At 49.5% G+C, this 12431-nt stretch overlaps 1 protein-coding gene across 1 annotated transcript; it reads right to left on the minus strand.

Moving 5' to 3' along the window:
* Positions 1-638: 638 nt before the first annotated feature.
* LOC134989160 (ecto-ADP-ribosyltransferase 5-like) lies at positions 639-2779 on the minus strand. Its single transcript, XM_063950591.1, has 2 exons — positions 2771-2779; positions 639-1355 (listed from the first exon to the last, which is right to left on the minus strand). Exons 1-2 carry the CDS (start codon positions 2777-2779, stop codon positions 639-641), a joined length of 726 nt encoding a protein of 241 aa, XP_063806661.1.
* Between the last annotated feature and the right edge of the window lie 9652 nt (positions 2780-12431).

Genomic DNA, 12431 nt, shown 5'->3' on the forward strand with positions numbered 1-12431 from the left:
CCGGGTGACGATTCTACGCGTCCATGCCAAATTTCAGCTGAGTACGTCCAATCACTTTTAAGGTGTAGTCCCTCAAACACCATGTCCCTATCTCAGAAGTTCCCTATGGGAGAATTCTGTTTGTTCAATTCAGCCTTAATATAAGGGCACGACCGTGCCCTTATAATATATACCTCCATAAACGGCTGAGCCACCGCAGAGGAAAATTTTTATTCAGGAACGTGTCCAAGGAGAGACGCACGCTTTTTAAATATTCATGTGCAATACTTCTATCCGTTTGCAAATATAAATCAGGAATAGAAGAGTTGTGGGTAATACTGGATACTTTTGTTGATGAAAGGCCACATGATATTAACTTGATATTATTAATTGTTGCAATCGATTGCCTACATACTGTATATGTTTTTACTGTTGTAGTAATAAAACCTGTTTTTTGCTCATTCATTTAATGTTTATTCAGCCATATACAGTATGCACCTTGTGATAATTAGTGCAGAAAAAAAAAACCCACTGGAATGACACCTGAGTGCCCAGTAGGACCATTTGGTAATGGCAAGGGGCCGACAACCAGTCAAACCCCACAAAGCATGGTGGACGTTGGGAGGTAGTGGTTGGTGACACTGACATTATTGTGTCTGTTAGACCTCATTACTCAGTAATTTACCTCCCAGGTAGGCACAGTTGTAGTAGCTGCACCTCTTCTTACTGCTCTGCAGGATGAATATGTTCCCCTCCTTGATGTTTTCAGAGACATGAAACACCTCATTCACTGGAATCACCACCTCTTTCTCGAAAGGTCTAATGGAGAAGTTGTGTACTTCTACCCCGAAGCATGTGGTGATATTGAAGAAAGACCCGTTTGCAAACGTCTGCGCCAGACTGAGGTCAGCAGTTGTAGAAAGAAAATGTTCGAGTCTGACATGGTGCAGGGACCCAAGAGGCGGATAACTGATAATGTTGGTCCCCATATAGGTGGTCAGTGGTTTCCCATCACACCCGGCTCGGAGCAAAGTCAAGGCTCTGGTGAGGTAAAAATGGAATGAGTGGTACATGAATGATTGGGGATCCATTTCATATTGCACTACAGCGTGTTTTAACTTAGTTTCATTATTGACGTGCACTAATAGTGCTATCCCATGTTCATCTTTAAATCCCTCAGGAAGAGTTTTCATTGAGGACTTTTTTATCAGCCAAGTTTCAGAAGCATTTTTCCAAGCATTGTCCAATGCCTTGTCATTCTGCCTTTCCTTCCTCAGTAAATCTGGCACTAGGGCCTCCATTTGGTTGAGGCATCCAACATATTGGTCGTCAAAGGAATACTCAAACATTCCCAGCTGCCCCCACTGAGCGTCCACCTGTGAAAACAAGTGTCATTATTGTGTTCAGGCTCTTTAAGGCTTATTTATCAACGTGCAAACACTGACATCATCATTAGGTGCCCAACTCTGAGGTTACAGACAAGGGCACATATTTGTAGGCCAAGGTAACAGTGTCTGTGGGAGTACACCATCTTGTGTCTGGGTGGGTTGGGGAGAATGAACCGTCAGAGAGGTAGGAAGACAGCCACGAGAGGGCAGCATCAGGCAGACCAATGGAGTGAAGGATTTGCAGTAGGCGAGGATGGTCCACAGTGTCAAAAGCAACAGAGAGAGCAGCAGAGAGTGTCAAGAAGAATAAGTAGAGAGTAGTGGCCCTTAGATTTAACAGAAAGGAGGTCATTGCAGACTTTTGTGAGGGCAGTTTCAGATGAGTGGAGAGGACGGAAGCCAGACTGGAATGGGTCAAGCAGTGAGTGGGAAGAAAGAAAGGAAGTAAGTAAAGAAAGAAAGGAATGTATGAGGCTAAAGGTCAGATTCAGCGTGAGTTGTAGTTTTGGGAGAAATCGCAAAACTTCAACTTATGTCTCTAGCATGTGGGGGTCCGGCGAGAACAGGGAAAAGGCCGCCCCGCATGCCAGGTCCACCCCTATGCTAAAATGCGAGGACATCGCTATACAGCGATGCGCTCACATCTTAAGGGTTACCCCCTACCTACGTAGCCTATCTACGAAGGCAGTTGCCGGGCAGCCATGTTTTGGGTCGCAGTGGCTGCGTGTGACATCACGCAGCCACTGTGGCCCACCCCCAGAGGCGTCACTCACCTCTTGGACACCCGGTGCGGCGGCAAAAGAGGGGGCGGGGCTTCGCGAGAAGGGGCGGGGCTTCACGGGCTGGCATCCGTTTTCACTGCTTGAATGACTGGAAAGGGGCGGTGCTTTCTGAGAAGGGGCGGAGCTTCGCGTCCCGACACCCGGTTTTTTTTGTCACTTGGGGGGTTTAGGAGGTGTAGGCTCACTCCCGGGGAGTGCTGTGCTTGCAGTGCTGGCTCCTACAGAGTGACAGGAGCCGAGTGCTGCACATAATGTAACAGTGCAGCACCCAGCTCCTGTCTCTAAGCAGGAGCTGGCATTTTGGTGTCACCCCTCGGCGGGTGACACCCGGCAGCGGGCCGCACCCCCCGCACCCCCCTTGTGACGCCACTGCCCACCCCACAAATGGTTCAGACACACCTCTGTTGTGCAGACCGCGCCGCCCCCCTGAACGGCACATCGATGCCTACAAAACGCATCAATGCCCTGTTCCCGCCCCCCGCAGGGACTAGAACTGCGATCGCAATTTAAGACCTCATTCATGCGTGCAGTGGCGTTTGAGCATAGTGATTTCAGCACTTTTACCACTGTTGCTGAATCAGTGTCACAATCCTGACTGTAGGTTTATATTTGGTGACTTACCCCTGCCATCTGTCCTGGATCCTGTGTCTTTTCACTCACGGAGTTAAACAGCTTGTCAGCACTATGAGTTTTCCTGAGTTCTCTGCCTGAGAGGTAATCAGCTCCACCTGTGGTGATCTCCTGTGTGAGGCTGAATTCAGTAATCTAAAAGCAAGCATCCTGTGTTTTGCAGAAGTCCAGGCTTCAGTGTTCTCTTGGCCTGCTAGGCCTCATTCTACATCACAGCCTTGGCTAGAGTAGTCACATGACAGTGACATCACCTAATCCTGCCCACCAATCATCAAGGACCAGGAAGTATAAATCAGGAGGCTGAGTTGGAATCTGGGCCAGTTCCTTGTGTCACATACAGCCTTGTGTGAGTCTGAAAAGCTGAGCTCCCTTAAGGTAACCTTTGTACCTAAGTTCCTGTGGAAACTCTGTTCCCTTGTTACCGTTTGGTTTACTTGTGTGTCGCCATTTGATTTCACCATTTCCCTGAGTCTCAATGTAAAGGCACAGCTGCAATGTTTCGTCTTAAAGGTACAGTACTGAATTCCGTGTTCTCCACTGAAAACCACAGCTGTCGTGTTTCAGTTTTACTACTGTTGTAGTTGGGATCGCCAGAGCTCAGTACCTCCGTGCTTCCAGCACCTCCGTGCCACAGCACCTCTGTGCCTCAGTACCTCCGTGCCTCAGCATCTCCGTGCTTCCAGTGCCTCAGTACCTCCGTGCTTCCAGTACCTCCGTGCTTCCAGTACCTCCGTGCTTCCAGTACCTCCGTGCCTCAGTACCTCCGTGCCTCAGTACCTCCGTGCTTCCAGCACCTCCGTGCCTCGGTGCCTCCATGCTTCCAGCACCTCCGTGCCTCAGTATCTCAGCAACTCCGTGCCTCAGCATCTCCGTGCTTCCAGCACCTCCGTGCCTCAGTATCTCAGCACCTCCGTGCCTCAGCATCTCCGTGCTTCCAGTACCTCCGTGCCTCCAGCACCTCCGTGCCTCCAGCACCTCCGTACCTCAGTGCCTCAGTACCTCCGTGCTTCCAGCACCCCTGTGCCTCAGTATCTCAGCACCTCCGTGCCTCAGCATCTCCGTGCTTCCAGCACCCCAGTGCCTCTACGCACCCCAGTGCCTCTACACACCCCAGTGCCTCTACACACCCCAGTGTCTCCAAGCACCCCAGTGTCTCCAAGCACCCCAGTGCCTCTACGCACCCCAGTGTCTCCAAGCACCTCAGTGTCTCCAAGAACCTCAGTGTCTCCAAGCACCTCAGTGTCTCCAAGCACCTCAGTGTCCCCAAGCACCTCAGTGTCTCCAAGCACCCCGTGCCCTTTAGCACAGTTGAACCTGGTATTCTTCACTGATTCATCAGAGCCTTTCCAGTTCTGTCTTTCAGGAGACCTTCAGCGCCCCCACGTGCTTCCTGTCTGCCGATCTAATCCTGTATGAGGAGAGCCTAGATTCAGCCATCTCTGCCGCGGTTCCTCTTCCCAGTCATCGGAAGAATCCTCGAGTCCACAACATTTCCAAACCAGGTCAGTGGTAGTATTCACATAGTCCTCCAGTCGCCCGCACAGACTTCACTACACCGGGTTCACAAAAACCTCAGTCATGACAGTAGGAACTGGCCACATGGACCCGGCCGAAAGTGTTAGTCTGACGCATGACCTCCTAAGCAATATTGCAGGACGCTTGGAAGGTCTGGAGTCGACTCAGCATCGATTGGCACAGTGTCTGCAGCGGAATTCGTCCTCCAGAGATTCTATGACCTTCTGCTCTAAGACTCCTGACCAACTGCAGATTTTCTACCAGATGTTACTACAGTTACAAGAACTTTTGCCTAGTATTCTCTCTGTGATGCCTGATCTCCTCAGGAATACTACCAACGTTGTTGATCCTGTTTTGTCCCATCCAGTTAATAGAGTCTCTTCCTCTGCGCAAGGGAAAGTTTTTCATCAGAGCTATCCACGGCCCAAGCTCTCTGAAGCTGAACGTCAGCGGCGTAAGGAGCTACATCTCTGTCTTTACTGTGGAAATTCTGGTCATTTTGTTAAAGACTGCATTCTTCGCAAGCCAGGTAATAGTGACAAATCTCAGTATCATAGTGCTCATGTCTACAAGTCATCCACAGTATCCGATCCTTCTGCTGCTGACGGGGGTATCAAGAAGGCTACTCTTCTGAGAGAGACTCAAATTTATGACTGGGGTCCGGTGGTTAAAAGACCTTATCCCAAGTTGGGTGTCCAGAGAAGAATGTTCAAGCCATTTACAGTCACAGAGGAGTCCGTGTCCACAGCCCCAGGAGGGGCGTCTTCAGAGCGTCCAGCCCCAGGAGGGGCGTTTTCAGAGCGTCCAGCCCCAGGAGGGGCGTCTTCAGAGCGTCCAGCCCCAGGAGGGGCGTCTTCAGAGCGTCCAGCCCCAGAGAGTCTTCAGAGTGCTGCCCAGCCAGTGAGTCTTCAGAGTGCTGCCCAGCCAGTGAGTCTTCAGAGTGCTGCCCAGCCAGAGATTCTACAGAGTGCTGCCCAGCCAGAGATTCTACAGAGTGCTGCCCAGCCAGAGATTCTACAGAGTGCTGCCCAGCCAGAGATTCTACAGAGTGCTGCCCAGCCAGAGATTCTACAGAGTGCTGCCCAGCCAGAGATTCTACAGAGTGCTGCCCAGCCAGAGATTCTACAGAGTGCTGCCCAGCCAGAGATTCTACAGAGTGCTGCCCAGCCCCGTGAAGAGGGGGCTCTTGCCTCAGCCCAGCCCCGTGAAGAGGGGGCTCTTGCCTCAGCCCAGCCCCGTGAAGAGGGGGCTCTTGCCTCAGCCCAGCCCCGTGAAGTGGGGGCTCCTGCCTCAGCCCAGCCCTGTGAAGAAAGGGCTCAGCCCGTCCCGGTTCCAGCCGGTCCAGCAATACTCCAGGCCCTGCCTGGTCAGTCCGTCCCGGTTCCAGACGGTCCAGCAATATTCCAGGCCCTGCCTGGTCAGTCCGTCCCGGTTCCAGCCGGTCCAGCAATACTCCAGGCCCAGCCTGGTCAGTCCGTCCCGGTTCCAGCCGGTCCAGCAATACTCCAGGCTCCGCCTGGTCAGTCCGTCCCGGTTCCAGCCGGTCCAGCAATACTCCAGGTTCCGCCTGGTCAGTCCGTCCCGGTTACAGCCGGTCCAGCAATACTCCAGGACCAGCCTGGTCCGTCTCCTTTGGCTCCAGCCAATTCAAGTATCCTCGGATCCAATCCAGTCCTACTCGTCCAGCCAAAGCTTTCTTCAGTTTCATCCTCTAAGCCTGCCAAAGATAGTCCAAGTATCTCCTTCCGTAGGAATCCGACCATTCAGGTTGGTCATGTAGGAGTCTCTCCTAGCTCAATACTAAGTTCTCCGCCAAAGAATTTAAAGTTACAGTGCACTTCTAGGTCATTTTCAAACTGTGTATCTAAAGGAGATTCGTATTTTCCGTTAGACTTGGACTCAGACTCTGAATTTGATCCAGTTTATGATGCTACTCCTTTCCTGGGAGGTGCTGTTCCTTCCTGTTATGCTTCCATGCATGAAGAGGTTCCAGAATCACCAAAAAGCTCTACAGGTCTCTGTATGAAAAGTCCTCGTTATAGAACAAGGTTTAATTTAAGCCTCAGTGGAGTGCTAGCTTCGAAAGCACAATCTTCTCGCACTACAAAATGAGGAGAGGAACCTTCTACAGTTTATTCCTCAGTCCTTTCGGATGAAGGAAATTCCAGTCTTGTCTATGATGGATGGTCTACCTGTTCTGAAGATGAAGATCAGGAAGACTTCTAAAGAATCCAGCTTAAGTTTTGTTCTGGACCCTCTGGTTTCCACTTTTTAGAAGCTTTGTGTACAAGTTATTCATCAAGTTCCTCTAAGATTCAAGATGGGTGTCCGGAGTCCACCCTTGAAGAGGGGGATACTGTCACAATCCTGACTGTAGGTTTATATTTGGTGACTTACCCCTGCCATCTGTCCTGGATCCTGTGTCTTTTCACTCACGGAGTTAAACAGCTTGTCAGCACTATGAGTTTTCCTGAGTTCTCTGCCTGAGAGGTAATCAGCTCCACCTGTGGTGATCTCCTGTGTGAGGCTGAATTCAGTAATCTAAAAGCAAGCATCCTGTGTTTTGCAGAAGTCCAGGCTTCAGTGTTCTCTTGGCCTGCTAGGCCTCATTCTACATCACAGCCTTGGCTAGAGTAGTCACATGACAGTGACATCACCTAATCCTGCCCACCAATCATCAAGGACCAGGAAGTATAAATCAGGAGGCTGAGTTGGAATCTGGGCCAGTTCCTTGTGTCACATACAGCCTTGTGTGAGTCTGAAAAGCTGAGCTCCCTTAAGGTAACCTTTGTACCTAAGTTCCTGTGGAAACTCTGTTCCCTTGTTACCGTTTGGTTTACTTGTGTGTCGCCATTTGATTTCACCATTTCCCTGAGTCTCAATGTAAAGGCACAGCTGCAATGTTTTGTCTTAAAGGTACAGTACTGAATTCCGTGTTCTCCACTGAAAACCACAGCTGTCGTGTTTCAGTTTTACTACTGTTGTAGTTGGGATCGCCAGAGCTCAGTACCTCCGTGCTTCCAGCACCTCCGTGCCACAGCACCTCTGTGCCTCAGTACCTCCGTGCCTCAGCATCTCCGTGCTTCCAGTGCCTCAGTACCTCCGTGCTTCCAGTACCTCCGTGCTTCCAGTACCTCAGTACCTCCGTGCCTCAGTACCTCCGTGCTTCCAGCACCTCCGTGCCTCAGTGCCTCCGTGCTTCCAGCACCTCCGTGCCTCAGTATCTCAGCAACTCCGTGCCTCAGCATCTCCGTGCTTCCAGCACCTCCGTGCCTCAGTATCTCAGCACCTCCGTGCCTCAGCATCTCCGTGCTTCCAGTACCCCTGTGCCTCAGTACCTCCGTGCCTCCAGCACCTCCGTACCTCAGTGCCTCAGTACCTCCGTGCTTCCAGCACCTCCGTGCCTCAGTATCTCAGCACCTCCGTGCCTCAGCATCTCCGTGCTTCCAGCACCTCCGTGCCTCAGCATTTCCGTGCTTCCAGCACCCCAGTGCCTCTACGCACCCCAGTGCCTCTACACACCCCAGTGTCTCCAAGCACCCCAGTGCCTCTACGCACCCCAGTGCCTCTACGCACCCCAGTGTCTCCAAGCACCTCAGTGTCTCCAAGCACCTCAGTGTCTCCAAGCACCTCAGTGTCCCCAAGCACCTCAGTGCCTCCAAGCACCCCGTGCCCTTTAGCACAGTTGAACCTGGTATTCTTCACTGATTCATCAGAGCCTTTCCAGTTCTGTCTTTCAGGAGACCTTCAGCGCCCCCACGTGCTTCCTGTCTGCCGATCTAATCCTGTATGAGGAGAGCCTAGATTCAGCCATCTCTGCCGCGGTTCCTCTTCCCAGTCATCGGAAGAATCCTCGAGTCCACAACATTTCCAAACCAGGTCAGTGGTAGTATTCACATAGTCCTCCAGTCGCCCGCACAGACTTCACTACACCGGGTTCACAAAAACCTCAGTCATGACAATCAGGCCCTCAGCCCAGTCATTATTGTAGCTCAGAAAGGATGGGACGGTTATAAAGGGACAACAGGTCGTACCAGGAAACATTTACCCTTCTTTCATGTGGATTCAGCAAGACTAGGTGCAGCGCAGAGGATTGGGAAGTGGGCGTGTCTTCTGAGACGCAGACAAATAGGCGCATTGCGGGGCAATATCCTTATGGCTCATGGGGTTTTGGAGTCTATTTATTACATTTACAAAAAATTGTGGCAGTCTCTGTATGGATGTACCTGTTTCCCCCTGTCTTGGTTTGACTTTTGCACCTGCTGGAGCCTTGATAAAGGTCTATGTATGGACCGCAACGTTGGCTGGCGTGATCTTTGAATAAATTATTGAAATTATTTGGTTTGAAGTCTGGTGAGTGCCATCTCATTCCCCTTTGGGGATTGCAGATCTATATATTATGTGGATATTTTTATATTCATTAGTATGGCACCCCAGCAGTTGTCTCCTGGGTGAGAGTGCAGGACTTGTGTGTGTGTGTGTGTGTGTGTGTGTGTGTGTGTGTGTGTGTGTGTGTGTGTGTGTGTGTGTATATATATTAGTGATGAGCGGGTTCGGTTCCTCAGAATCCGAACCCCCCCCCCCCCCCCGAACTTCACCCATTAAACACGGTTCCGTGGCAGACTCGAATCCTCCCGCCTTGCTCGGGTTAACCCGAGCGCGCACGAACGTCATCATCCCGCTGTCGGATTCTCGCAAGATTCGTATTCTATATAAGGAGCCGCGCGTCGCTGCCATTTTCACTCGTGCATTGGAGATGATAGGGAGAGGACGTGCAGCGTTCTCTCAGTTTCTGTATTCAGTGTGCTGCAAATATCTGCTCAGTGTGCTGCAAATATCTGTGCTCAGTGTGCTGCAAATATCTGTGCTCAGTGTGCTGCAAATATATGTGCTCAGTGTGCTTGCAAATATCGGTACTCAATGTGCTGAAAATATCTACTTTCTGTGCCTGAAAAACGCTCCATATCTGTGCTGCATTGTAGTATATAGTAGGAGGACAGTGCAGAATTTTGCTGACCACCAGTATGTAATATATAGCAGTAGGGTACAGTAGACCACTGCTCTACCTACCTCTGTGTCGTCAAGTACACTATCCATCCATACCTGTGGTGCATTTTAGTTGTGCGCAGTATATATAGTAGGAGGACAGTGCAGAATTTTGCTGACCACCAGTATATAATAAATAGCAGTACGGTACAGTAGGCCACTGCTCTACTACCTCTGTGTCGTCAAGTATACTATCCATCCATACCTGTGGTGCATTTTAGTTGTGCGCAGTATTATATAGTAGGAGGACAGTGCAGAATTTTGCTGACCACCAGTGTATAATATATAGCAGTACGGTACAGTAGGCCACTGCTCTACCTACCTCTGTGTCGTCAAGTATACTATCCATCCATACCTGTGGTGCATTTTAGTTGTGCGCAGTATATATAGTAGGAGGACAGTGCAGAATTTTGCTGTATAGCAGTACGGTACAGTAGGCCATTGCTATTGATATATTACTGGCATATAATTCCACACATTAAAAAATGGAGGACAAAAATGTGGAGGGTAAAATAGGGAAAGCTCAAGATCCACTTCCACCTCGTGCTGAAGCTGCTGCCACTAGTCATGGCCGAGACGATGAAATGCCATCAACGTCGTCTGCCAAGGCCAATGCCCAATGTCATAGTAGAGAGCATGTAAAATCCAAAAAACAAAAGTTCAGTAAAATGACCCACAAATCTCAATTAAAAGCGTCTGATGAGAAGCGTAAACTTGCAAATATGCCATTTACGACACGGAGTGGCAAGGATTGGCTGAGACCCTGGCCTGTGTTCATGGCTAGTGGTTCAGATTCACATGAGGATGGAAGCACTCATCCTCTCGCTAGAAAACTGCAGTGCCACGCCTAGATGGGCCAGGTGTTTTTGTCGGCCACTTGGGTCGCTTAGCTTAGCCATCCAGCCACCTTGGTGCATCTCTTTTTTTCTTTGCATCATGTGCTGTTTGGGGACTAGTTTTTAAATCTGCCATCCTGTCTGACACTGCAGTGCCACTCCTAGATGGGCCAGGTGTTTGTGTTGGCCACTTGGGTCGCTTAGCTTAGCCACACAGCTACCTCATTGCACCTCTTTTTTTCTTTGTATCATGTGCTGTTTGGGGACTAGTTTTTAAATCGGCCATCCTGTCTGACACTGCAGTGCCACTCCTAGATGGGCCAGGTGTTTGTGTCGGCCACTTGGGTCGCTCAGCTTAGTCACACAGCTACCTCATTGCACCTCTTTTTTTCTTTGTATCATGTGCTGTTTGGGGACTAGTTTTTAAATCGGCCATCCTGTCTGACACTGCAGTGCCACTCCTAGATGGGCCAGGTGTTGGTGACGGCCACTTGGGTCGCTTAGCTTAGTCACACAGCTACCTCATTGCACCTCTTTTTTTCTTTGCATCATGTGCTGTTTGGGGACTAGTTTTTAAATCGGCCATCCTGTCTGACACTGCAGTGCCACTCCTAGATGGGCCAGGTGTTTGTGTTGGCCACTTGTGTCGCTTAGCTTAGCCATCCAGCGACCTCGGTGCAAATTTTAGGACTAAAAATAATATTGTGAGGTGTGAGGTGTTCAGAATAGACTGGAAATGAGTGGAAATTATGTTTATTGCGGTTAATAATACTATGGGATCAAAATGACCCCCAAATTCTATGATTTAAGATCTTTTTGAGGGGTTTTTGTAAAAAAACACCGGAATCCAAAACACACCCGAATCTGATAAAAAAATTTCAGGGAGGTTTTGCCAAAACGCGTCCAAATCCAAAACATGGCCGCGGAGCCGAATCCAAAACCAAAACACAAAACCCGAAAAATTTCCGGTGCACATCATTAATATATATATATATATACACACACATATATACACATATGGGGTGGGTCTGATATTTCGGCGGCATCCTGATGATGAAAATCCCGACAGGGGCAAGGTAGGTATAATTACTTTCCCCAATGCCACCCTAACCCTTTTTTTTCCTGCAGACTAAAGCTAACCCTCCCCCACCTCGGCAGCCTAAACCTCACCCCCTTCCCGCAGCCTAACCCTAACCCTTCCCCCCCCCCCAGGTTTACTTCTCTGGTGGCCTGGCAAACATTTGTTCGGGATTCCAGTGTTGGTATTTCAACTGCCGGGACCTGATCCCATACTTACATATATACGCACACAGACACATATATATATATATATAGAGAGAGAGAGAGAGAGAGAGAGAGAGAGATGAAGGGGATCTCTTGAATGTATGGCTGCTCCTATCCTTACAGTAAAAGAACCAGGCGGCGCTCCTGAGATTTTTCAACAATACATTCAACAGGTATGGTGAACAAAAACAATCAGACTGTGGCATAGTGAGAATCACCGACGTTTCAATGGCGATATGGCGTTTTTTTCAAGGTGCTATGCTGCTATAACACAAAACCCAAACTAACTGTGTATATATAACACAGTGTATATATACAAACGGGTGGTATTCATGTGACCGGCGGTCTGCTGACTGACAGTCACATGACCTCCTCCACCATCCCGACGGCTCAGTATCCCGATGGTCGGCATGCCGACCAACAGGGACAATTTCCACTCGTGGGTGTCCACGACACCCATAGAGTGGGAATAGAACTCGTACCGAGCCTGCAGCGTGGCGAGCGCAGCGATCCTGCAAGGGGCTTGCTGCACTCGCCCCTCCCCGCCGGGATCCCGGCGTCGGTAAGCTGACCGGCGGTCAGGAGACCGCCAGTCAGCCATACTACACCCATACAAACATATACACACACATATATATACATACATAAACACATTTCATATATATATATATATATATATATACACAGTGGGGCAAAAAAGTATTTGGACAGCCACCGATTGTGCAAGTTGACCGAATTAAAAAGGTGAGAGAGGTCTGTAATTTCCATCATAGGGACACTTCAACTGTGAGAGACAGAATCTGTGGAAAAACACCCAGGAAATCACATTGTATGATTTTTAAACAATTTACTTGTATATTCTTGTGGAAAATCAATATTTGGACACCTACCAAGCAGCAAGATTTCTGTCTCTCACAAACCTATTACTTCTTCTTTAAGAAGCTCTTCTATCCTCCACTCGTTACCTGTAT

Source organism: Pseudophryne corroboree, chromosome 2, assembly GCF_028390025.1.
Source record: "Pseudophryne corroboree isolate aPseCor3 chromosome 2, aPseCor3.hap2, whole genome shotgun sequence".
Classification (NCBI taxonomy): Eukaryota; Metazoa; Chordata; class Amphibia; order Anura; family Myobatrachidae; genus Pseudophryne; species Pseudophryne corroboree.